General features: G+C 48.5%; 1 protein-coding gene across 1 annotated transcript in view; it reads left to right on the forward strand.

Moving 5' to 3' along the window:
* The window catches only part of DLST (dihydrolipoamide S-succinyltransferase), a 162,335-nt gene that overhangs the window by 97,644 nt on the left and 36,831 nt on the right, over positions 1-27,860 (forward strand). Inside the window, exons 13-14 of the mRNA XM_078659902.1 lie at positions 21,876-21,959; positions 24,668-24,835. Of these exons, the coding sequence (XP_078516028.1) occupies positions 21,876-21,959; positions 24,668-24,835 (252 nt within the window). The remainder of the gene's footprint in view (positions 1-21,875; positions 21,960-24,667; positions 24,836-27,860) is intronic.

Here is a 27,860-nt window from a genome sequence, read left to right on the forward strand (position 1 = left end):
TTTTACAAATGTGGTTTCTGCTCGTTATGTGTGTGGTGTAAACATGGCACCAAGACATTCAAAGGCCATGATGGTTTTACATATTCAATCAGACACAATATAACATGCATAACCAGGTACGTTGTATATATTATTGAATGCCAGTGTGGCTTGATATACGTGGGCAGCACTATCAGACCCCTTAAGGAGAGGCTAGCGGAACACATACGGGCTATCCAGAAAAGGGATCCCAAATACCCGGTTGCGCTGCATGTGGCAGCTTGCCAACCATTGGAGGATGAAGTAAAGGTGCGTTTCTTTGGGATTGACGTCATCCCCCCAAATATTAGGGGTGGGAACAGAGAACTGACTTTGAGGCGTAGGGAGGCCACGTGGATCATGCGTGGAACACGGGCTTAACTATGACCCGGAGCTTCAGTTCTTCCTAGGGAACTAACCGTCCCACTGTATGTACAGATTGTTGCCTGTGATTGACAACCTTTGTTATATGAAAACTTAACAGTAGTAAGGAGATGGAATCGTCTGACTCAATGGGCACTGCATGAACGATTTCATTGTAAATATGTCCACATGAACTTACTTTGGTTTTAACTGCTGTTTTCTCTTTTCTTGTGTTCTATAATTACGTTGTGAATGTTTGTAATTTTGGCATCTATGAAGTAATTCCTAACTGAAGCCTCATCAACCCTTATATTTATACCTGACTACCTGACAGACATAATGACGTGATTTTACCCATGAATTTTAATGTCACGAGTCACAGCATGGATTGTGTGTCTGTCATTCAAGGGTGCTCAAGCCATAGGTCACCATTTTGTCACGACCACCTTTTGGGTTATAAATATTGTTCCCCTTTTTTTCTATCTTTTTACAGTTATTTTTTATCACTTCATGTAATGACTCATTCACGTTAAGCGCTTATGGATTATAAAGGGCAAGCTCTCGTGTTTGAGATCCTTGAATGGACTTAAACACTGAGTTCAATTTCCTTTCTTAAATTTGACCGATTTATGAGTGATGAGTATCTGAGAACGGTGACACGACTCAATTAAATATACTTGGTTACTAGTGCCTTTTGCCACTTACTCTCACTTAGTCTTCTATGACACACGGGATCATCGGTATGATCTTCACGCTAGCATTGTTGCGTAATTAAAGGTAAACCACTATAGTTTCTGGTTTGCGCTTCTACTATTATTTTACATCTTTTGCCCGGAATGATAAATCCAGTATACCCCCACTTCTACAAACTTTTTTCGGTTATTACATTAATCTGTGCGCCCTTTTTGCTGGCTTTGAGGCTCTAGACTACCGTCATTAACACACCCAAGATGGCGGTCTCGTTGGGACACGAGATATGATCATTGCAGTCTAGGCAATGATTTGCGAAGACTATTTCAAGCCCTCCGACTTCCGGTCACGTGTCCGTTCTTGGAACACGGCGACCGGGAACCAACGGAGGAGGGACACCGACTGTCAGGTAAAGATGCAACACTCTGCATACCTGCGTTTCCCTTTGATTCTTAAGGTTTCTGTATACGAAGACGACCCTAAGCTAAAGTCCTTTTATGTTATTTTTCTAATACTCAGCCTAAAGCTACCCGTGAAGAATCCTATACCTACAATTAGAACTCGCAACTCCAACAGTCGGGTCCCCTCCCGGTACAGCTATTCACGCACTCGTGCATAGGTATGTACCATGCGGTTCTTCTCTTACACTTTGTATATTTTGCTTACTCTCCCATGATCTGGTAAGGTGTTTGTGCCCTAGTTGAAAAACAGCCCGTTTTTCTTTCTTTTTCTTTCTTTTTCATGCAGTCATCGTCGAATGCAGACGTGCAACAATTTGTGTGCTTACTTCATAATTACCTGTGTCATACATACTCCTGAACCCGGAACCAGGTTTTTGATCGATTAGTTATATTGGCAGACTCGCCAATATCTTATCAGGGTGAGCCTTTGCAATCTCCACATTTGTGCACCCTGCGAAAAGCACGAATTGCCCGCACTTATTATTTTTTCTCCCGTGTAATATGTATACATATTCATGTGTACATTTTTCTTCAATCTAAACGTAGACACGCCATCTACCGCGCTGAATATCACGCATCTAACCGTGGATGCCGGAAGCTATCCACTAGGTATGCATTAACTGCCATTTTCTTTAGATACATATCACCTATTCACAGCATGAGATATTCACTGGCATGCCTATTGCTTAGAGCGTTTGAACACTCATACACCCTGAAACCCCACAAACGCGGATTTCTAGTGAGCATGAGATATCAATTGATGCGACCTTATAAGAGTTTATGTACTCTATCCAATAATATACGGAAACGCCATCTGGCTAAATATAATTTTGACACTATTCACAATTCACCACCGTTACCAGGATGAGCTTGTGGTTGTGCATGGTTTATTTATCACGAAAACGACCACGAAGGCACGTAACAATCCGTCACTATCACTTTCATGCACATACATGTCATGAATCCATGTACAAATTGTGACCTACTGAAATGTACTATACATATGTTTTATTTACTTTCATCAGCCCTGAAGAGTCGTGTTGACTCCACTTTAACACGATGAAACACGTGTCGGCTGAGCTTGGATCCAATTAAAACATCATTGAAAAAGAACCTGAACAGAAAGATCTGCTGCTTTCTTTCATTTGTATTGCTACTAATTGTCGTTTTTCAAATAATTTTACACTGTTTTTGTGGCTGCGAGAGCATTGCTGTGTTACAGTTTGGGTAATCTCTGATTGTCTTAGAACGGTTTTTGGGTTAATCCGTTCGCTCTTTACGCGCCACACTCAAGAACTCATCTCCACGTACTGTCCAGCGTATACTCCAGGCAGAGCGCCATTTTCTGAAATTTCTGGAAACCCTTCTAGCCTTTGAGGATAAGAAGGCTGCATTGGTTGGAGTCGAGTGACATGTGCAGATCATCTAGGACATTTAGGATTGCGGTTTCGGTGCTGCAGCCCTTCCTGAACCCTGATTGGTGCGGGTCCAATAAATTGGAAATCTCCAGATGTTGGGTTAATTGTGCAAGCACGCATCTTTCCAGAATTTTGGCTAGGAATGGAAGGTTTGAGACCGGGCGGAAGTTGTTCAGGTCAGTGAGATCAAGGCCAGGTTTTTTTAGAAGAGGAGTGACTTGTCCTAGTTTGAGGCAGTCGGGGATGAAGCCCTCTTTCAAGGAGCTGTTGATGATCTTGGCCCAGATTGGGGCTAGAGTGAGTTTCATATCCTTTGTCAGTCTCGAGGGCAGTTGATCGAGGGAATGAGATGATGGTTTAGCGGCAGCGATAAGATTACTTATCAATTCTTCCTTAATCGGCTGGAAGGAAGACCAACGGATAGATGGGATTACAAGGGTGTTGAGGTTGGGTGAAGGATTCGTGCTGAATGAGCGATCAATTTTGGCGATTTTTTTCATTGAAGAAACTAGCAAAGTTTTCGCACAGGGTCTTCGATGCTACTATGTTGGATGCCTTAGGGATGGAGGTTTGATTCCTGATGATGGTAAAGAGTTCTTTGGAGCGGTTTTTGGCGTTGTCAAGGGCGGAGCAGAAGAAGGATGATTTTTTGCTTTTGATGTGGGTATAATAATTTTTGCGAGCTGTCTTGAGGTGGTCCTGATGGAGGGTGGTAGGGTTGGACCTCCAGGTTCTTTCCAAGTATCTTAGATGTCTTCTTTCCTCATTAATGTCAGTCGAGAACCAAGACCTGGAGGGGATGCTTCTGGGTTTTTTTAGTTTCAGAGGTGCGAGCTGATCCAGGGCGAGCTCAAGGTTGGAATGGTAGAGTGAGGTGAGATCTGAGGTTGAGAGGGACTCCTTCGTGTTCGGGAGGAGTGAGCTGAGACCTTCTTCTAGCTTGTCTCGGGGGATTCTAGAAGTGTTCCTGACCCACTTAGGGGGCGCTTGGGTGGGTGGGAGGGATAGGGCTGGCTGAGTAATATGAAAGAGAATGATGTGGTGGTCTGACCAGTCAACCGGTATGATGTGATCGATCGAGATTGCATTTTTGTTCGCAATGATGGCATCCAAGGTCGCTCCTCTGTAATGCGTTTCTTCTGAGCAGTGTTGGATCAGATCATTGGCCTGCAGAAGGGAGTTGAGAGATTGAATCAGCGGGTTAGTGGGTTCGTTCCATCTGAGGTTGAGATCGCCTAGAATTAGATTGTCGTCGCTGTTAAGAGTTGATTGGGTGATGAGATCTGACAGTTGAGTTCTAAATTCGTTGGAGTTGCCTGGGGGATGGTATAGGAGATGGCATTGACGTGAGCTCTGACATTGAGATTTGATGTTGATCGACAGGCATTCAAAGGAACTGTACAGGCCGGAGGGAGCTTCGGAGATGGAGAGGTCATTTTTGTGGATAATTGCTATGCCCCCACCTTTGTGTATGGGTCTGTCTTTACGGATGATTGAGAATCCGGGCGGGACCAGCATGTCCAGAATGGGTTGAGATGCGGTGTTTAGCCATGTTTCCGTGATGAAGGCTACATCCAGGTCATGGGAGAGGATGGCTTCGGCTATTTCCGTTGCATGTTTGACTGCGGACCGGCTGTTGATAAGCATACAGTTCATGGGGGGTATTTCTTTCGCTTTAATCTTGTCGGGTTTGGCTCTGGGTATGGAGGAAAGAAACGGTGGAGGTCTCGTGGCTCTGCTGGGGGGGGGGTTTCTACCTACACCGGTGATGACTTGTATCGAAGAGGAGAGAGTCGAGTTCGTGTGTGGAGCCTGGGCTGACTGGTTCGGGGGGAGTTCGTACGAGGCAACGAGTGCGCTCACTTCCTGGGGAGAGAGGGAGTCGGTAGTTCTTCTGGGAATGATAATTCGAGGTTCCGACAGGTCCTTAGTGCGAGGGTGCAGGGGATCTGGGTGAGGGTGGACCTGGATGGTGTTGGGATAGTCAATCCTGGTGAGGGGAGGAGGGATGTGGGGTGGAGGGGATGGAGGAGAGGGCATCTGGAGATTCCCTAAGGCAGATAGGGTTTCTTTCAGGCCTAGGATCAGGGTCGCGATCTGTGCCTCAATAAGGTTCAGGCGATGCGCCATCTCGGGTGAGGGGGATAGGAGGGGGGGATCTCTGTAGGGTGGAGGATCTCTGCGGGGAAGGGGCTGAGTGCTGGTTGTGGTTTGGGAACTGGGGTGAGGGGGGGTGTGGTTTCTTTGGGGATGAGTGGGGGGCTGAGTACTTGAAGTTAGGGAGTGCTGGGGGGAGGACGGGGGAAGGGGGGAAGGGGGAGCTGGGGAGTGAGAGGATGCAGGATTGGCATAGTGGGAGAGCAAGGGGCGTTGTGGAGGCTGGGGTGGATCTCTACGGGTGGCGGATAGGTAGCTAGTGGTGTTTTGGGAGCTGGGGAGCGGGGGTTTGGGTGTCCTTTGGGGATGAGAGGATGGCTGGATAGTGAGAGGATGGGAGTGTGGGGTGAAGGCCGGAGGTTGGGAAATAGGGGGATCTGGGGCTGATGGTGACATCTGATTGGTGGCGAGACTAAGTGACGTAGTGAGGGACTGTCGGGGTGGCGGGAGCATGCTCTGTGGACCGGGAGTTAGTGCGGAGCTAGTAGATGGGGAGGGGGTGCTTTTGTGGGGGTAATGGATAGTGGCCATCTTGAGGGTGGGGAAGAGAGAGTCGAAAAACTCTAGGTTTTCGTCTTTCGCCTGAATTAGAATGGTGCCATTCTCATAGATGGTGATGGAGATGTCTCCGGTCAGAGATTGTTGGATCAGAGGGGCGATGGTTAGTTTGCGATTACGTTCGGTGAAGGTCGTTTTGGAGACTGGGAGGGATGAGTAGAAGGTGGTTGCCCAGACGTCCGGTCTATTGGTGTGGAAAATGAGGTCCATTTTCCTCTGTCCTCTGGTAGTGCAGTGGTAAGTGTCAACAACTAGCGTTTCGGGGTAAAGTCTAATTATATTCTTTTTGAAGCGTTTTTTTGCTTTGAAGGAGAGGTTGCGTGGGAACGTTATAGCGAAGGTGTTCTGCCCTTGGGGAGAGAGGTGAATAGAGGAAGGGCAGAGATGCGTGTCTGGTTGTGCGGTCGGTGGCATCTTAGCTGGGCTGAGGGGGAGGCAAAACCTCCGGGGTAGGAGATGGGTAGGATCGGTTTAGAGGTAGAAGCGTGGTAGCGGTAGCGGGGATGCGCAGGGGGAATAGTGTTGCGTGGATGGTTGCGCGGGATGTGGTTGGAGTAGGCGAGGGGGGGCAGGGGAGGGCTGGCCAGTGGAGTAGGGGGTTAGCGCCGGGTCTTGGGGGTGTTAGGAGTCAGAGAGCGGTGGACAGCATGCCCTGGGGCGAGCTGAGTCCTAGGAAGACGGGCGTGTTGTAGGGTAGGGTAGGGGACAGGTCCCTGGAGGAAGAGGCCCGTTGAGTCTTGTAGGTGCTGGTCTACTGCGGGTACTGGGGGAGGCACTGTCACTTGGTGCCTCTGAGGTTCCTAGGTTGGGAGAGATGGATACGCTGATGATGGAGTCTTAGTCAGCCCGGGTTCCCTGGTCAAATTGCTGCCTTGAGTGGGCTTCTCTTCCCAGAAGTTAAAGACTTTGAGCTGGTAGTCTGACTTGGGAAGAGCAGGATCCTGAACCCTGCTCAAATATTGAGGTTTAATCAGGTCCAGGAGCAGTGTTAAAACTGGAGAATCAGGACCCTTTTGTAGGTATAGAGATGTCCCGGATGGCGGCCATCTTAAAGTCAGGCAACCCTGTATGAGGGCGAGTGATGAGTATTAGCGTTGGGGGCATGGGGAGGCGCCCTTGTGAAGTGCCCTTAGGGATCGTTAGCGGAGGCAGCGTGGAGCGTGGGGCTTATTTCTTCATTAGGCTCACCTGTGCCCTTTTTTAAGGGGTAGTTGTTATTGGCAGTCGGCCATTTTGGGGCCAGGCAGCCCAGCCGGTGGTGATGGTCGGGACCGGAGGGAGGTCCGTCTTGGAGCGTGAGGTCTGCCGCCTCTCGCCTATGCCCAGCTGCGGTGCCTCAGTGTTGCTGGGGCGTCGCTAAGTTTGCCTTGCTTTAGGCGCTGTGTCTAGCGGTTCTGGGCTGCTCCCTGGTGTCCCGATAAAGCCGTCGCTGGCCGCCACCTCGTCGTTGCCCCACTGCAGGTACGAGCGGGGGGGGATTTGCTGCTTGCTGGGGTGCAGGGCAGCGCTCTGGGGCATGTCCCGACCTGGAGGTCGAGGGGGCTCTCGCGACGGTCGCGCCGATCCTCCTTGGCGTGTCTGGTCAGGTTGCCCCGTCTTCTGTTTTTTTTTCTCCGTGTCCCGGGGGGAGTCTGCTTCAGTGTACCGGCGTGGGGGGTGTTGTAATGGGGTCGCTCCGGTCGGGATTTGCACCAACAGTGATCCCTTATCCCGGAGCTCGCCCCTCTTACACCCTCCTCGCGGCCATCTTTTCTGGGCAGTGGTGTTTAACTTTTCTCATCAATAGTCATAAGCACTGAATATTCCCGCCCATGTGCGGGGACATATATAATATAATTTTTTTCTCATACAAATGCAGCTCCCATTTGGTGGGGATGACTTTTGCCCCACCCTGTTGCTTCTAAGCACATCAAAGACCTTCACTATGCTTAAGCCTGGCAATAAGACGGGAGAAGCTTAATGGCTGAGTTCTTTGTTGGAAAGATCACCATAGTTAGTATTACTTCTGTAGGAAACTGGGCTTTTGTTGCAGTTGTCCCCTCACCTTTTGCCCACTTTTGAGAAGGCTAAACAATGTAATAACGCATAAAACTGCTTTTGCAAAATACATTATATAAATGGTGTAAATTACGGCGGTGTTGGAGTCATTCTGCTCTACGCTGGGCTGGGCATGCATGTCTGCCTCGTCCCCGCTTATGGAACACAGAAAAGGCAGGTTGAGACGGTTGGAGACCGGAGGGGACGGCATATTCATCTACAGCAAATTGGGAAACAAGGTGACGCTTTCTCATCCCGACGCAACGTTTTTCCAGTGATAAAGCAATGCACTCTGGGAAAGGTAGTCACCCAATGTGACTTACCATAAGACATTTGCGATTGGCATTTGGGCCTTTGGGGGTGGAGTTAAGCTGGTCTAATCAGGTGGGGCGTGACATTTTGTCAGTTAAATTTTGCCGCCATCTGACACACCGACACCCGTGGCGCTGAGGAAGGCTAAATCTATAGCCGAAATGCATTCGCCTGATAGCGGGTGTGTACTACTTCCTTACCTGCTGTGGACTGAATAAAGGTTGTTCCCACTGGTTCTCCTGCTGTGGCCTCTTCACTTTCGGCGGCGGCTGTTTGGTGATGGAACATACATACATATATATATATATGTATGTATGTATGTATGTATGTATGTATGTATGTATGTATGTTCCATCACCAAACAGCCGCCGCCGAAACAACTAAAGCAGACCTTGTTAGCCTAAAGGCTGCATTGTAAACCAATAACCTAGAAAATGAAAGCATTTTCATACAAAACTGGCACCGTGCCTTTAAGGCAGCCAGGACCCCTAGCTTCTAATCATGCCTCTTTGAAGATTTTTTACTTTCACTCGGTCTTTTTACCTTAGCGTGAGAGTGAAACCTTTTTTGAGTAGTAGAGAAGATTTATTTCTGTCAGAAATGCCTTCCTTATTTGATCCTTGCCCTGCCTGTGGCAAGAAGAAGGCTAGGTCTGACACCCTGTGTGTCTTCTGCCTCCCTGATTCTCATTCTTCTGCCACCCTGATTCTCATTCTTCTGCCACCTGTCATTGTCGAGAAGGACCATCAAAGACACAGAGAGGATTCAACTTCATGGCCTCTCCGAACGAGGTAGGCCTCCAGTGAGGCAGCAGAAAAAAAGAACTCGGTCGACATCAAGAGGCAAGGTCCCAACCTGTTCTCCATCGGCGTCTGGATCGACGTCGAAGCTGCAGACGGCGAAGAAATCGTTGTCTATGACTACGGTGGTGCCGGCGCATCATTCTTTGAAGAAATGGACAACGCTCTCAACGTCGACAAAGGTAAAGGGCCCTCCGTTGTCGTCAACCAAGCGACGATCAACATCAAAGAGCAAGTCTTTGTCGATGCTGGCTAGGCGATCAACGTCGAGACACATCACTCAGTCATCGCCACGTCAACAGCGATCAACGTTGAGACAGAAGTCCCAGTCTAAGTCAGTCCAAAGATCTTCGACGTCGAGGCGCAACACTCCATCGCCGACGTCGAGGCAGAAATCTCCGTCGATGTCAGTGCAAGATCTTCGACGTCGAGGCAGAAATCTCCGTCCACGGCAGCATACCGCAGGTCGACGTAGACACCGGCCTTCAGAGCAGAGGCGGATTACGTCGAAATACGCTACTCCGTCGGCATCAAGTAGATATTCGACGTTGAGAGGCCGGTCGGCTGCAAGATTGAGTCCTTCGTCGAAGAGGAGAAAGTCAACGTCGAGGCAGGCATCTGTCACCTAAACTATGATAGACGTCGAGAAGGCAGTCTGTTCAAAGACGTTCCAGATCAACGTCGAGACACCAGTCCAAAGAGGCATCACGTCCGGTAAGCCTGTCCACGTCGAGAACAGGTTCTCCCTGCTCTCAGAGGTTCAGCGTCAAAATCTCCGGAGGTCGTGATCTTGACGTCCAGCGGTCCAGTGTCCAGGGGACACCAAGATTCGCTGACCAGACCTGCACAAGAAAGAGAGAGTTCTCCTCCTCCTCCACATTCTCCTTAGGGACGAGAAGGGCAAAGATCGCCTTCCATCCATCTTTCACCAGGATGGACCAGACCCTTGCATCACTGGGCCAGAACTCTAGCCACAAGGGCCCAGCATTACTCGAGCCCCCTTCACAGGTCTCCGTTGGATCGACTGGTACAGGCAGTGGATAGCGAGAGTACTCCATCAAGAGCCAAGGATCGCAGTCGCACTCCTGCGTGCTCTCACAGAAGGAAATCTAGATCTAGAAGCAGGAGGAGAAGGCACAGTTCATTCCCTAAAACTGTGTTGCAGCTAAAAAACCAATTGGCAACTCTGGCCTTATGTCAGCCCCTGGTAAATGGTACACTAGGTACCCAGGGCATTGTGACCAGAGAAGACCCCTAAGGGCTGCAGTACGTATTGTGCTACCCTTAGGGGCCCTGCACCTGGACACCCACACACGGCCTTTGCAGGCAGAGTGTCCTGTTGCAGATCTAAAAAAAGAGTCGACATGGCACACATCCCTGTGTGTCATGCCCACAAACCCATTGCCCTGGCATACATCAGTCACCCCTCTAGCTGGGTGCCCTATGCCAGTGGCGTGGGCACATGTGCATGTGCCCTGTGCCCCTACAGTACCCAAGGCCATACCTGGGCCCTGTAAGTGCAGTGATGCCAATAAGAGTATATGGTGCTGGAGGTTGTCATCACAAACTCCACAGCACCATAATGGCTACATTGAAGACTGACAATTTTGATATCCAACTTCTCAGCACATTAAACCCACACGGGATTTAATGTAAAATGCACTACAGAGGGCATCTTAGAGATGCCCCCTGAAACCTAACCTACAATCCATGTCTTGTCTGTGAGGCTGCCTAGGCTGCCACACAGCAGACATGTTGCTGGACCTCTGGGTGGAGAGCCTCCCGCTCTCCTGGGCCTGCAACAATGCACATCCTGGGTGAGGTGCTAGGGCTCCTCCCCCAGGAAGGGCAGGGGGAAGCTTCAAAGGCATGCCACCTTTGTGATCTTCTCCAGACCACTTGCTGTACTCAGCAACTGGCCCCCACAGGTTTTAACCCCCACTCTGGCGGGAAGACTGGCAGGAAACCCTACTTCAGGAACGGGAGTGTGCCAGCCTGTGCCAACTCCACCCCTCAGATGGGAGAGGCTAGGTGAAGCAAGACTCCGTGCTCCGGCCATCTTGAGGATGGGAAGCCCTACCCAATCAGAGATAGGCTCCTGCCCCCATCCCACAGACGAGAAGCAGGATAAGGGGTGTACTCGCCCCAGGACAGGGACCTATTGGTCCTTGCCCTTCCCTACCTGTAACGCCCCTAAACTTAGTATTTAGGGACCCCTGAACCTTCCTTCCTCAGCTTCCGATAAGAAAAGAAGAAAGAAGATCAAGAAGACCCGCCGTGCAGCTGCTAACAGGACGACACCCACTGACTGGGCCCCAGCCATACCACTGAGGTGGTGAACGGCGACGGAGGAAGTGGGCACTCATTGTTTGGCATGTGTCTTGGTAGAGGTGTTAGCCTGACGCTGGTTTCCTCTTCCTCTGGAGGAACGCCTGCCTTGATATTGAGATCTTTGTTGACCCTGCTGATCCTGGTTTTTCTGCCAATGAGGGGTTTGCACCCTCTGTTGGGAGGATCGCCGATTGTAAGGCCTGAATCGTTTGAGGAACTCTTTCTTCTTCTCTAGACCCACGGCCTTTCGTGTGTCTAGCTCCGTCTTCATTCGGGACATTTCTACATCTGTGTGTGCCCTGAATAAAGATGAGCCAGGAGGTTCTTCTAGCGCATAGGCATGAGCCGAAAGAGTAGCTCCCATCAGCTGCAGCGCTGATAACTTGGTTAGCCACAAAGCTGCCTTCATGTAAGATATCAAAGTTCTTGCGATCTTCTTGTGGTAACTTTTCCGTGAATCTTTGCAGGGAGTCTCACAGAGACCTGTCATACCGGCCCAAGAGAGCCGAAGCACTCAATACTGTCATCATAGAGGCTGATATGCCACATACCTTTCTTTTTATTTGAAAAATACAAGGGAACCCAGGGCGCAATAAGCTAAGGACCTTGGGTAGGTACTTATTATCAACAACAATGGTCCTTAGTAAGGAAGGGGAATGTACAAGAAATGAATATAGACTAAATAGGACTATATTTGTTAAGAAATGCCCAGCCGGACACTTTAATGTCTTGATAACAATAATGCAAGGAGGAATAAAACACAGAGTGTGATGAACGTGGGACACCAGCCGATGTCCAGCTAACACATTGGGGGAACACAGACAAGGGAAGGAATGGTAGGCAAAATTGGGTCATCTAAAATTCAAATTATAAGACGATCCACAGTATACACATATGCATGTTCAATTTTGTGTTAACTCTGCATTTAGTGCATTTTTGTCGACGACGTTTCGAACCATACTTAATATTGGTTCATCCTCAGGACAGAAATGATTGCCTAAAAAATTAACAATTTAGCTTGAACCCACTATGTAGGAGTCAATATGCCATACAATAACACGGAGAATAATCATGGGAAACAAAAGAGGGGGGGGGGGGGGAAGAGAGGAGGGAGACATAAAAAGTAAAACATGTCAGTTAATTACTCCCTTATCTCAATTACATATGAAGTGCCACACTCACACCATGCCAAAGTGTCGAGGGCGGCAGAGTGCGGTGCATGCTAGTTACATGCAGTGAGCTAGGAGTTGTAGAGACTGGGTAGAAGCATTTGCAGGGCACGAAATTCAATCGGACTGGCAGTGAAAGGGAAGTGAAGGGTGTTGTTGTCACAAGGCAGATGTATGCAGTTTGTGAAGTGCAAACCATGCAGGCAAACTCGGTGCGGTTAAAGGCACGAAATCGCGTGTAACTCACCCTGTCAATAGTGGGGAGGTAAAAGTTGCGCTACCATAGGGAAGTCCGATTAATGAAGTGCAACTAATGACGCAAATACGGCGTGGTTGAAAGTGAACAATAGTGAGCTGCTTGGAAGAATTACAACAAGGGCTTACCGGAGGGGATAAGCTGAAAGTCACTCAGCCACAGATGGGCAATAGTTAGAGTGAATTTCTAAGGGGGAGGGAAAATAAATAATTACACGGAAGTCACGGAGATCGCAAACGGGCTGACACCAGTGGGAACCAAAACTTACCAAAAGGTGGAGCCAGCGTGGGTTACGCGGAATCTAGGGGGAATGGAAGGGGGATTAGACTATGGTGGCGTGAACCGGTTAGACTACAAGGCTCCTGGAGCTGTGCTTGAAGAGCTTACCTACAGGAGCGGTGCCCTGGTCCAAGGATCTGTGGGCGAGGAAAATTCACAGGCAGTATAAGAACAATTACAAGGTAACGGTGCCGAGGGAGTTAAACGACCGCAACTCCCGCTGACTTACCGGAAAATGGAGTGAGTGCAGGTCCACGGTGGGGGTCCTTGCACGACGTGAGGAAACCTTCACGAAGAGTCAAGAACTCGGAGTGTTGGTAATGGAGGAGCGGCTCCTGGTCACGTGGGGGTGAGTGTCCAATGGAGGCGCGGCTGAAAGTGTCGGCCATTTTAGGTAGGGCGCACAGTGCAATGGATCAAAACTAACGAGGGACATGATTGATGTATTACGGCAGCTCTCTTTCCCCCCCCCCCCCTCTTTTGTTTCCCATGATTATTCTCCGTGTTATTGTATGGCATTTTGACTCCTACATAGTGGGTTCAAGCTAAATTGTTAATTTTTTAGGCAATCATTTCTGTCCTGAGGATGAACCAATATTAAGTATGGTTCGAAACGTCGTCGACAAAAATGCACTAAATGCATAGTTAACACAAAATTGAACATGCATATGTGTATACTGTGGATCGTCTTATAATTTGAATTTTAGATGACCCAATTTTGCCTACCATTCCTTCCCTTGTCTGTGTTCCCCCAGTGTGTTAGCTGGACATCGGCTGGTGTCCCACGTTCATCACACTCTGTGTTTTATTCCTCCTTGCATTATTGTTATCAAGACATTAAAGTGTCCGGCTGGGCATTTCTTAACAAATATTTTTTTTTTTTTAAATTCTTTTTATTGTTGCATCAGTAGTATCACCGCTAAGGAAAAAGGCAGACAGACGGTAGGGTGTCAACATTCCGCCCTATCCGCCAGGAACGCAACTTTTCTCAGTAATTACATCATATCATACCCTGCAGTAATAGATTCGCTTTCAAACTAGCAAGAGTAAGAACAAATAAACCAAAACCCAACAGAATCCCCGGAACAGCCGCCCGCCAACCCTCCACACCCCCCCCACCTCTTGGTCCCCACCCTCTCTCGACGTGTCTCATCCGACAATCTCGCACACAAGAACAGGTATTAATGTAGTCACATAACACTCATGAGTCCCCACTGTGCACACCATCGCGTCCAGGTGTTCCCCTCCCACATTTCACTAGTCCACAGGGTCTCAATCTAGTCCATGGAATTGTCTCCATTTAGCCCATATTCTCCTGAATTTTTTGGGGCAGCCCCGTGCACGATAAGTAACTCTCTCCGCCGCCATGTACAAATCCAACCCCCTCCGCCATTCTTCCATGTTCGGTTTTTCGGGCGCTCCCCAGCATCTTGCGATGTCTCTCTTTGCTACTACTAAGGCCGGTACCAGAAAGATAGTCAAGGGGCGGGGCAGGTCCACATCTGTGATCGTACCCAACAATGCCAGTCTAGGGTCACGTGGTAAGGCCACCTCCAATACATCCTCCAGTTCCCGGAACACCTCCTCCCAGTATTCTTGAATTATTTCACATCCCCATAGTGTATGGAAGAAATCACCTGTGTGTCGATGGCATCTAAGGCATGTTGTGTCTGGTATCCTACCCATTTTAAAGAGTCGTACCCTATCAAAGTAAGATCTGTGCAGTATTTTAAATTGTATGAGGCGGAGTCTGGACTTAATAGCTACCTCACGGGGGTGCATGAGGGCGAGTTCCCAGTCTAGATCCTCCATGTCCCCCACATCCGCCTCCCATCTATCTCGTAGGGCTTGCAGGTCACCCAGCATATTGTTGGTTAGAGTCTTATACGTTAGGGATATCGCCCCACCCTGTATCTGCTCCTGCAGCAGTCTACCCTCCAGTGGTGCGTACTCTGGGAGATCTGCCAGTGCAATGTTTTGTGCGCTCCATGCATGTTTCAGTTGTAAATATTTGTAGTACTGAGTGTTGTGTAGGCCAAATTCTGCTCTGAGTGCCGGAAAGGTCTTTAATTCCCCTTTTGCAATCACGTCCCCTACCGTGGAGATGCCTATGTCATCCCACCTCCTAAAACCTTTCAGTTTATTCAGTTCTCCTAGCCACTTGCAGCACCACAGTGGTGTCTGACGAGTGACCCTCTTGTCCCAACCCATTCTTTTCGTTGCCCTACGCCACGCTGTCAACGTTATCTTAGTGGCGGGAAGGAAGTGCTGGCCTACCGCTTCCCCATAGAGGTAATGCAATATAGATTTGCGTGACCATTGAGACCTTTCTAGCGCATAGGTGGGGTGATCGGCCGCCGCATGGAGCCACTCGTTGATCGGGGCGAGGTGTTCCGCCCAATAGTACGCCTCCAGGTTGGGAAGCGAGATACCCCCGCTATATTGGTGGCGCTGCAACGTGATGAGGGCCACACGAGGTTGTTTTCCCAGCCACAGGAAGGCACGCAGGTCCGCATGTATTTTAGTCAGAGTCGCCAATGGTAGGGGATAATACTCATTCTGGAGTGCATAGAGAAACTTGGGTAGTAGGACCATTTTATATAGTGCGGCACGACCCAATAGGGTGAGCGGGAGTTGCCTCCATCTGTCCATTTCTGACCTTGTTTCTACCATTATCCTAGCCACGTTTGCAGTGTAGGAGCGTGCCTTATCTAGCGTTATATATACGCCCAGGTATTGGAAGCCGTCTGTCGTATGAATAAGCTGTCCCGGAAGGCACTCATGACGCTCCTTGCCGTGTGGGTCATAAAGGACCGATTTGTGCCAATTGATCGTGTGTCCCGCCCTCGCCCCGAATTCGCCTAGCTCCCCGAACAGTGCTGGAATTGTCCTGCCTGGGTCGGTCACGAACAATAGTACGTCGTCGGCATACAGAGATATTTTTTCCTGTGTGTCGTCAATAGTACCCCATCTAAAACCTCTGATATCCTGATTCTGTCTAATCCGTGTCGCTAAAATCTCAATCGTAAGGGTAAACAGGAGGGGGGATAATGGACAGCCCTGGCGCGTGCCCCTACCAATGGGGAACTCACGGGACAACCTTCCATTGATCCGCACTCTCGCCTTCGGGTTGGAGTACAGGAGCCGGACCCACTGCATGTATTTGGGACCAATCCCAAAACGTCGGAGGGTCTCCATCAGAAAGGGCCAGTGGACTGCATCAAATGCCTTCTCCGCATCCAATGAGAGGAACCAGTGGGGTTCACTTCTCTCACGGACCTCCTGTAGCCAGTTGTGAGTGCGACGGAGATTCAATTTGGTCGCCCTATCCGGAAGGAAACCGGACTGGTCCATATGCACCAACTCCGTTATCACCTGTCGTAACCGTCGAGCCAGGATAGTGGCCAGTACTTTCGTCTCCGTATTTAGGAGGGAGATTGGGCGGTAGGAGGAGCAGTCGTTTTTGGGTTTGCCCTCTTTGTAGATCGGGATAATAGTGGCCAAGACCAGGTCCGGAGGAAAACTCCCTGCATGGTATGCGTCCGTGAAGAGGTTCTTCACGTGTCGCTGCAACAGATCCGCCGTACGTTTAAAAAATTCTGCCGGGAAGCCATTGGGCCCGGGAGTCTTCCCCGGTTTCAACGCCGTCACAGCTTCAGAGATTTCGTCCAGCGTCAGATCCGCCTCCAGGGCTGCAGTAGCCTCCGCGGATAACGTCGGCAACTCCATATCACTTAAGTAGCGTTGGGCGTCCTCACAGTCGCCCAGGTCCCTAGCCCTGTAGAAGTCCTCGTAATAGGTCGCGAAGGCCTCGGCTATGTCTCTATCCGTGTTTACCTGCCTGTTCCCTGGTAACGAGATCTTATCCACCCATCTCGCTGCAGTTTCCCTCCTACTCAGCCAGGCTAAAAGTTTGCCCGACTTGTCACCGACATCATATAGTCGATGCAACGTCGCCAGTGCCTGAGTGCGCGCCTCATCCGTGACTAATTCCCTGTAGCGTCTCTGTGCGTCAATCAATTTCCTGAGGCGGGCCTCACCCTTCTGTTGGTGATACCCCGTTTCTAAATTTAAAATGGAGACCTCTTCACTCTCTACCTGACCCTGGCGCGACCTCCTAGCCTCTCCCAGCCTAGTTTGAATGCGGTCTCTCAGGACTGGTTTCATTGCCTCCCAGAGGGTAACACCAGAGCCCACCGAACCCTCATTTTCGGCCATGTACACCCGTATGTCCGCACGCACGCCCTTAAGTATTTCCGGGGTTTGGATGTCCCATGCCGCTAATCGCCATTGTGACTGCCTCACCCCTCTGTCTCGTCCCACCTGCACCAATAGGGGGGAGTGGTCGGAGATCCCCCGCGCCTTGTATTCTGCTAGGTCTCCAACCGTGATATCCTGCCTAGACATAAAAACATAATCCAACCTGGAGAAGACCTTGTGTGCCCCGGAGTAAAAGGAATAGGCTACCTGTGTTGGATGGAGCCAACGCCATACGTCGGTGAGGCCGAGGGTATTCATCTGCCGGGCTAGGGCAGTTGTGGATCCCATTGGGTGTGAAGTCCCCGATCTATCTTGTGTGGTGCACATGACATCATTAAAGCCCCCCCCCACTACTTGAGTTGTGTCAGCCGTGTCCAGTAGGATATTAGCAACCGCCTTCAGTGTGGGAGCCTGCAGCTTGGGTGGGGCGTACACTGATATTATCGTGAACCTACGTCTTTTCCACAACCCCTGGACTCCCGCATATGTGCCCTGAGGGTCTAACCAAGTGCGTGTAATCGTGAATGGCGCCGATTTTTTTATAAGGATCGCCACCCCCCTGGAGTCTGCCGTGTATCCTGCATGTGCCAGGACAGTATATCTTCCCCGCGCAATAAATGCGCACTGGTTCCCTCTAAGGTGCGTTTCCTGGAGGAGGATGACGTCTGGTGTCAGTCGTCTGAGGTACGCACTAACTAAACCTCTTTTAATTTTCGACCCCAGGCCGTTCACATTCCAGCTTAGCACCGTGAACCCTGTGTCACCCGTGGGTGTAGCGTCTAGTGTACCTGCCATTGTGTTGCTCTGAACCTTCCCTGGGTGGGACCGTGACTTAGGGATGTCATCAACTGTGGGCTGGCGTGTCTCTGCTGTTCCTGAACGGGTTCCCCCCTCCCCCCCATAACCTTTGTGGACCCCAACCGGGGGTAATACAGGAACCAATTCCCCTCAGCTCCCCCCTCCCCACCTCCCTCCCCTTCCAGTTGCATCCCAACCCGGGCCTGAACTATCCAAGGGAGAAGGTCTGTCGCCCTCCCGCACATCCCTCCCCACGCTAAACAAGAACTAACACTGAGAACTTAAAGAACAGTAGGGGGGTGCGTGTCAACTTGCTTGCTCCGTTTCGCCGAGACGTCATCATCTCCGATCCCCCTTTAGCCAGGTTCACGAATGTGAGTCCTGAGTGTCCGTATTCATCCCTTGGCTTGAAGACTCTTGTTCCATTTGCTGGATTACCGTGATCAGCGGATGGTCCGAGTTGTCCATTGGTATGTCTCCTTCTCCTCCAGACATGTGGGCTTCCGAGTCCTCCACCTCATCGCCTTCGGATCGGGTTCTATTCCTCAGGCAGCTGAATCTCGAGCCCGCCACCAAGTCATTGCTTGGGGACGCCGACCTGTTTCCTCTTTCACCCTCCTTGTCTCGCATGCGGTATGGCGTCGCCGGGGCTTTCTTCAGCACCCTCCGCGCACCCCTTCGCTGTGGTTTCGGCACCTCCCAGAGCGGCCCCTCACGGATCGTCTTGTCCAGAGCAGCTCGGCCTGCCGCCTCTCTGCTGTTCAGAATGGGCCTCTCTTCGAGCCATTGCCACACATCTTCCTGGTGGGCAAAGAAGATGGATTTGTCTTTATAGATTACCCTGAGTTTGGCAGGGAAGAGGAGCATGTAAGAAATGTTCAAAGACCTCAGCTTCGCCTTGACCGAGTCGAACAAGCGCCGCTGCTTCGAGACCTCCTGACTGTAATCTGGAAAAATCATGATGGAGGTATTCTCCAGACAGATTTCCCCCAATTTCCTGGCTTCGCGCAGGATCAGGTCTCTGTCCGCGTAGTTCAAGAAGCGCGCTATGACAGGTCTCGGCCGCGCTCCCTCCGGAGGTTTGGCGAGGAGCGCCCTATGCGCCCTCTCGATGATGAAGCACTGGGAGAATCGTGCCGCCGGGAAGGTAGTTTTCAGCCAGTTCAGGAGAAAGGCGGACATGTTCCCATCCTCAATCCCTTCTCTAAAGCCCACAAAGCGAAGGTTATTGCGCCTGGATCTATTTTCGGCATCATCCACCTTCCACAGCAGTTGGCGATGAGAGGCCTGCAGTTCCGCCATATCCTTCTTAAGTGTTGTAATCGCCTCCTCATTGTCGGTCAAGCGAGATTCGGTCACCGTAACCCTCTCGGACAAGTTGCGGAAGTCCTGCCGTAGTAGCGTCACCTCGGATCTCACCTCTCCAATCTTTGTTTCCAGGGCCGTCCGAGATGCCTGAATATCGGTTCTGGACGCTTGAATGGCCTCCAGCAGCATGGCCGTGTCGTTGCGTGTGCCGTTCTGCTGAGATTGCTGTGCCGTCCCGGACCGCGTTGCGGTGAAGTCGTCCATGGGGCCCCGCTTCGAGGCCCCGGAAGTCCGGTCACCTTTCCCCATGTTGATATCGCGCCTCTCCGGGACCTGCGGCGCAGATGTGCCCAGCCCCGGGCAGCGGGTGGCAGTAAAGTCGCTCCGGGCGGCCCCGTTTGCAGAGACTCTCCCGCGGGTCCCCTGGCACCTCTCTCGCCTCAGTCTTGAGGGTCCCCTGGCTGCTCACCGTGGTCTGGCGGTCGTCGTGTGTAGGATGGGGTCGCGTAGGCAGGACCTCTCCCCGGGCCTCAGCAGATTGCCTCCTCACCGGGGGGATCTAGGTCTCCTCTCTCCAAGTGGCACTCGCCCCTCATGCACACACCCTCGACAGTGGCCGTCAGGCTGGGTGACAAAGCAGCCCGGCCGCCATGTTGGTAAAGGCGGGCACCGAGTGCAAGTCAGAGGCAGACTCCCGGCTCCTGCGTGGTCGGCTCCCGGCTCCTGTGCCCCGGGCTCACCTCCGTCGCGGTCTGTCTGCGTCTCCCTGTTCGTCCGCCACTTGGGGTTGGTCGCGGTGGGGACTTCTCGCCTGCCTCGTCCGCTTCACACTCCGTCGGCCGCCATCTTGGTGTAGGCGGCCGGTCGGCTTCGCCCGCCTCGGATTACCCTCCTCTCTCCAGCGGCAGAATCCCGGTCCCGCTTGGTCGCCAGGGGGGGGCGGGGGGTCCCGGCGCCCCCAGTAGCCGGGCACTGTGGGGCAGGATTGGAAGGTGAGGCACTAGGGGCGCCGCGTTGCACCGCGCGCCGCGGTCGTCAGCATGGCCGCCGGGGAGCTTCTGGGGTTGAAATGTCTGGCACTCGGTAGAGACAGCTCCGCACTATCGCTGGGGGGATTCCGCCGGGTATCAGGACGTCGGTCCTCCGTTGTGGCATGTGTTAGGGCCCATGGGTGATCTGAATTGTCGGATAATCGTGCTGCTCGGCCGGAGCTCCGGCAAGGCACGTCTAGTCGGCCATGTTGCTGGCCACGCCCCCCCATTTCTTAACAAATATAGTCCTATTTAGTCTATATTCATTTCTTGTACATTCCCCTTCCTTACTAAGGACCATTGTTGTTGATAATACATACCTTTCTTTGCCACGAATCCTGTGTCTTACTCTCCTTATCTGGTGGGACAGTAGAGGAGGAAGCAGTAGCATGAGTCTTTTTTGCTGCAGCGATTATCACAGAATCCGGTTGGGGGGTCAGATTTAAGGAAAAGCAGGTCCTCCTCCGAACGGTATTTCTTCAAAATCCTAGCTGGCGCTGTCTTGAGTGTCGCCGCTTTGAGGAAAATGTCCATAACTGGTTCTATGAGGCCCGGTACCAATGATTGTAGAGGTCTAGATGCTGCCCTTTGGTGTAAAGTCTCAAAGATAACTGAGGACGAACTCTGTTGATTCGGCATAGTGATGTTTAGTTTCACCGCCCCTCTGCCAAGCACGTCTGGAAAAGTGCTAACGTCATCCACCGGAAAGACCCTCGACGGCGGGCTTTCAGAAAGAGTAGGTGAATAGTCTCTGTGTGACGTGTGTGTAGAAGAGGAGGAAGGTATTGGAGATCATAGGCCCTGGGCACCTGATTAGCAGGAGCCCAGGGCACACTCAGTCAAAGTACATCAGCAGTTCAGCAAAAAGTGGGGGCCTACAATGCAAGAAAGATGGCACTGTCTCACATCAGGGTTGTCTTGGTCAGTGGTTGCCATAAAACTATTTGCTCCCTGGTAAGGTTAGGCGGGCTTAAGGTGGCACTGTGAGCTAGCTGGTCTATAGGCCAATTTATTCTGTCAGGGTGCCCAAATCAGTCGAAGTATCTTGCACAAAATGTATGTTGACCAACAAACGCGCAGGTCCTACGGATTAGTAGGAACTACACAACAGTTGCACTTACTACTAGCATCTCCAAGAGGTTGGCACAAGGTACTCATTAGGACCCTGCAGCTGCGACCAGGGGTCTCCTCAGGGCACATTGCTCTTTATGATGTTTTGCAGATTTTATGTTGAAACCAGGAATGCTCTTGTTTTTACAATTGCTGTCTAACAAATTCATTATTTTTAAATGTTTCCTTCTTTTTGAAAGCCATTATGAAATCGAGGCATGCTCGGGTTGATGGATTGTAATTAAGGTTTTTTTACAAATGTTTTTACTGATGTCTTTATTGACGTTTCTGTAAAGAGTGTATGGACGTGTAATGTTTTTCGTACTGTTGTATTTATTGTGGTGTTTTTATGGTTCTGAGTGAAACCGAATAAAGCTTTGCTTGATTTGATTCAAGGTCACCTAACTACTGTTTCTTTGCTAAAGTAGTACATTTCACTTGTGTCCCAGAGTTAAGCTGCTGTTGCATCCATTTAATTTGTTCACAATCTTCAGGTTTCTGCCTGTCCTTTTCTCATAGGGTCTGGTAGTTCCTGTGGTCAGAAATGTTGAGTTGATGAACTTTGCGACCATTGAGCGAACCATTAACGAGCTCGGAGAAAAGGTAAGCTCTGGGATATAGAAATCAAAAAGCACCAAAATCATGTGGGGTGAATGGGATACTTACTTGGATGTCCGAGTGGAACATTACAAAATAATTGGTAGGTATTATAAAGTCCAGTGAGAAATAAATTAGGAATGCAGGTATAATAAGGGACAATTCCACGTGCGATTGTAAGCTCCGCACTCTTTAGATATATCCTTAAGAATGTAATGTGTTAGTGTAGGGGTTTTCCTGCAGTCCTACTAAGAATTAATTCTGGAGATCCAGGAGTTCTTACTTATGTGCTATAGAAATGTTCAGATATGTCCTTGACTCTTAAATCCAGGGAGCCTATCATAGTAGCATAGTGATGCTTCCTTCATAGTGATGGTTCCTTAACCTCAAGAGATGCTTTGATTCAATAATGTAAGGGGTACTTGAACATTCGTATTGTGGTAGTTGCTGCAGCATACATTTGGAGGCAGACATCGGAGAAAAGGGTTCTAATAGATTAGAATAAGAATCAATATAATTAACAATTTGCAGAGACATGGATGAGCTCCTTCAAAGTTAAATAACTCTGTTCCTCAGAGGTAAAAAGCAGGTTTCAGTGAGGACTCCCGTACTTACCCCAGGTTGTGGCGGCTAGTGACAGGCTTCTTTGAGAGAAAATGTGTAACATATTTTAGCAGAACCAACAATACATGAAAGTCAAGAAATCAAACTGTAAAATTCCCAAACCAGTTTATTAGCAAGAAAGATCTAAGGATTATAATGACATCAGGTGTTCAACCATGGTAAAGCTTATTAGGAGTTAACCAGCTTATACAAAAAATTCTAAATACATTCATATAAGCCAGTGGGGAAGGCCAGTCAATGTTGATTTACGTGCATTACCAAAATCGTACGCCAGATCCCATTCTACCAGAAATGAAACACTTAACAAACTGATCTGCCTCATATAGGTTCGGATGGCAGGGGCAGAGGTGGTTATATTGTAGGGCCATTCACTCAAACGTTCCTGAAATCCCAGGAGTTCTCCTGGGGGGCACCACGACCGCTGATTGCAGCTACACACAGACTTCCTTAACCACCTTCTTCTGGGCCACAACCACATTTCCAGTCCCAGCTGTGTCAAATGTTTTATAACTTTCAAATGGACCCATATAACTTCCAGAAGTTGTTCTGGAAGAATCCACCATCAGATACAATGGGGAGACATACTACCTGATTAGTTAAGACCACAGCCGAAGTCCAGCCCCACTGAGCCTGCAGGTTTATTTTCCAGATAGCCTTTGCTTATCCAGCATTTACTTGTGGGCCACAGAAGGCCAGCCTTCCTGGCCTTTTGAGAACTGCATTCAAAGTCTCTGGTACAATGGAGGACAAGGTTACAAGGCCCCAGCCTTCTCTCCTGCAAACAGGTAGCCGGCAGGCTTTCTCTCCTCTCTGTCTGTCAATGCCATGTGTTGCATATTGTGAGAGCCACAAGAATTAGAAGTAACCCAGTAGTGGTTGTTGAAAGGCTCTTTGCCTATGCCTGCTAAGTTCTTAAGCTAGGCCCTTCCCAACATTGCAGCAGTTCTATTGACTTCTAGTCAAAACAGTCCAGAAATCTCCAAGGTAGGAAGTGTTCAAGATGGCAGGAGATTGTTCCATCTTTTAGCATTCTTCTAGCATGCCCATGTAATTTAGGTTCGCTTTGAACTGGAGTATTTAAAGTACTGCAAAGGTGGGAGAGGGAGTCCCTGCCAGACACATTTCATGGAGCTGGTTGCTTTAGGCGACAATCATTTCTAGAAATGATTTTTGTGACATTCATATCAAAAATCTAAATTTCCCACCGAATTGAAATTTTTATTAGCTTACAGAAAGCCATGCATGTGGATTGGCTAGCGGTTTCCCATTTTTGGGACCATGGGAATATGGTTATTTTTTCAACCAGCTTATTTTTTTTAAATTACAGTGAGACTGTGCCAACCAGTAAAATAAAATAAAAAATCGTGACTTTTGTTATTACAAAATATGCCAGCCTCTTATTTGGCATGTCTCCTTCCATCGATTTACCACCTAATTCTTGGGGGCTACAAGATCCATTTTAAGGTGACTTAAATAATGTTTGAACAGGCGTTTTGAATGTGAACGAGGATTGTTTCAGCCATGTGCTTGCTTTATCCTTTGGCCTACTGCAGCTCGGGTTGCACTGGCTGCCCTAATATTGTTTTAAGACACCTTATGTGAGTTTTACCAAACCACTCTACTGCCCATGTACAATATTTGGCTTATATGCTACTTAGATTGTTTTTACACATTATACCCCTGTGGCTTTACCCAAAAGTAACTTAAGCCAATTGAGGATAGCTAATTACTTGTTGACATTAGGGTTTAGAACAAATGTGCTGGAAGATGTTTACTAGCCTCCCGGTGTCCATCATGCCAGCAATTTACGCCCATGCAAATAACAAACAAAAGTCGGGAAGACCATAGTGAAAAAGCTGGATTTCTGCCGTAAATTTAGTGTTTTTCCTGTAATAGAACAATGTATTGGGTATGATGATCCAGTGGATCCTGGTGTGTAAAATATATGGTCTTGCAGCTTAATGTAGTGGATAATAACTTATCACACATTCTGTTACTTGTTCTGCAACTTGCTGCTACATGTACTGTATGTACAACACAGTCACTTTTAAGAAACACTGTTAGTAAAAGAGTTGCTGTTCTTTTTACAGGCGCGTAAAAACGAGCTGGCCATTGAAGACATGGATGGTGGCACTTTCACTATCAGCAATGGTGGAGTCTTTGGTTCAATGTTTGGGACACCCATCATCAATCCTCCGCAATCTGCCATACTGGGCATGCATGGGATCTTCGACAGACCAGTCGCTATTGCTGGCAAGGTATGTCTGCAGGCCAGGCCCATTACTAGAGATGCACAATATGAGCTCCTTGCTGTGGCCGTTTTAACATATGGATGTTCATGCATATTGGCATGTATTGTACTTTGATTGGGGTAATCCTGTTCTGTTGCTGTGATTAGGAAGTCTGTGCATCAGCCCCATCATTGAAAGAAGTGTACGTCTGCTCCAATGCAATCAGTGTGAAGTGATTAGCAATACACGGTGATAACCAAACATGGGTTTATTACAAATGCCCTACAGTACCTCAGGCAAGCCAATGTCCAGGTAGTGACACACAGCATAAAACACCACATTCTGTAGCTTGCCTAAATAATATGTGATCACAGAAGGGTAATTGAGTCCATGCTGCCTACAAAAAGGTACAACCTTGCGACATCATCTTCCCTCTATAAACATTTCAGAAAAACCTTTTAACACACCCCAGACCGTGCATAGCTCACACGTAAATTCATAAACACATTCCACAATCACCCACAGAACACAAAATGGAGAAGAGAATGTTGTAATAGAGAACAGAATGTTGTTCCTTAGCTATTTTTTGTTTGTTAAATATGCTTCAGTCCTGAATCTCTCCAGATCACTTGCCCCGTTACCATACTTTTAGTTTTCATAAATATTGGCAAATCTTTGGCCGCAAGTGTAAGGGTTTCTAATTCAGACCGGTCACCTTCACATCACCTTACATGCATACCTATTACCACTTGTCATTTCTTTGCTTCTCACACGTTTGCATCAACATCCAAACAATTTAACACATCAGTCTGTTTGTGTTCTGCATCCGACCAGCCACAGTCTGCCTACGTAGCCTTTTGATTACTTAATTACAATCTGTATTGCCACTTGTGGATGCCCAACACCTCTATCGTTCCAGAGAAGTACTCTAGAACCCTGTCCGCTTATATTTAAATAGCCAAACTGTCCCGTTATTTATAGAGCCATCTTCAGGACTTACAAGAAAGTTAAACTGATTACATTCAATGACAACAGACCTGCTAATCTTCCACAACAGATTAGCTTGATTGCCATACTCCAGCAATCCCAAACTTTTTTTGTAACATAACTTTCGTCAGATTTGTACTAAGATCCACTTCATTATTAATAAAATCAAATGTTTCCAGAGCATTGTAGTTTAATTCAACTGTTCTCTCAGCCCTACCCCCCCCCACTCGTCATTACATTGAGAAGCCCCCAGCATTTCTTAAAGTCGATAGTTACTTTCAAAAACTCCTAAATGCAGGAACTCTGTCACACAGTTTCTTATTGCCACCTTTACTATTGGTTTTATTGTTGCTTCCAAAAGCCCGTCTGTAGGTGTGTCGGTAATCTTGTTCTTTTTCAAGGGCAAGAGGGAGGGTAGGTGAGAAACAGTCAGCAATTGCTTCCCGTAAACCTATTTTACAGAAATGTTGAAATCCGGTACATACATTATCCAGCGTGTGGCCCTTCTCTCTGGTTCCATCAGAGTAGAAGCATCACGAATGACTGCCGTCTCTGGCTGCACATCATGGAAGCCACCCCAGCATGAACTGACAGTTACCTGTCACTGGTTAAAAAAAAAAAATACCCAAAGACAGTACACTTCTTTAAATCTCCAAAAATGTATCAACAATCGCTGTACCAGTGAAATTGAACCTCTTTTTCTAGTGGCATCATCATGCTGAGTCTTTTCTACATAATCTGCAACAAATCTAGCACAGTAGTTCCTTGGACCAAGGATGGACTGTAGCTATAATAGTTGCACATACACAAAGATGGTGCCTCTCCTAATTGTATCAACTGTTCTTGAAGATAGTGGCAACATAAGTGGTAGCACACAGATTGGTTGTCTATCCACATTGTACGACTTATCACTGTTCTATCTTTTTGTCAAAACTATATAACAGAGCATTTTAATAAATCATTGCTGTAGTTAAAAATGTATTAAATCAGAGTGAATTAAACCTGTACCTACCCCCTCGCCCCCAATCAAACCGTGATAGTGCACGCTTACCTCAAAGTGAATAGACATGGATACGTCAATCAAATTAGAACAGTTATAAAAAGTATACAAAATAACTGATTTCACAAACTGATGATTTGAAAGAACTTTGCATCGTTTGTTGCATAAAGTTGCTCTAGTCAATCACTAGTCGATATTTGTATTGCCAATGCTCGTGGGAAACAAGCTTTTTATAATCAATGTCCTACTTTCAATGTTATATGGTCATGGTGTAGACGAGTGTACGGAGACCTTCTCAGTTGAATACAATGTAGCCCTTCTGGGGACCCTGGGAAGAATTTAATGTCCAAATTCGTTGGTCTAATAAAAGTCGATGCATTTCAACATCTGGCCTTTAGAGCTCTCCCCGGGACATAAGCTAGCTTTGGTGTCCTGCAAGGGAGTACAATGCATCATTCAGAAGGAGAAGGTTCTCCCTAGAGGAAAAAACTCATAAAAGAAAACATTGTTTGCACAGTTACTTATTCTTGTTTCAGGGCCAGAGAGAAAAACAATATCTACAAGAGTCATCTAAACGGTGTTAAATAGTGTGCATAGTCTGGAAAGTGGTACCAAATTCCAAAAGTGATGGCTTGCGAGCAGCAGTGGGAGATTTGTTAAACAGCAGTGGAAGACATGTTGAGCAGTATTTTAAGTGCAGTTTGTCAGACGTGTGCTTGTTGTCAGACATGATTGTCCACACAGTAATGCTTAGTGAAAATGTGAATAGATGACCAAGTAGGAGCTTTGCAGCTGCTTGCTAATAGAATATTGTCTGGAATAGCCATTGTGACACTGTTCTTGCGGGAAGAATGAGCTCTAGGCACGGAACCAATCTGGCAAGGCCAGCATTTGAAATTATGTTGCCATTGCGTGGTCGAGTAAATGCATCAAACAGTTGTTTTGTTTTTCTGATGGACATGCATGGTCATCCTAATACTTGAGTAGTACTAGCATCTAAAATATGTACAGATTTTTCTGCAGCGAACTGTGGATGTAGAAGAAAGAAAGCAAGTCAATAGACTT

The sequence above is a fragment of the Lissotriton helveticus genome, chromosome 9 (assembly GCF_964261635.1).
Source record: "Lissotriton helveticus chromosome 9, aLisHel1.1, whole genome shotgun sequence".
Lineage (NCBI taxonomy): Eukaryota > Metazoa > Chordata > Amphibia > Caudata > Salamandridae > Lissotriton > Lissotriton helveticus.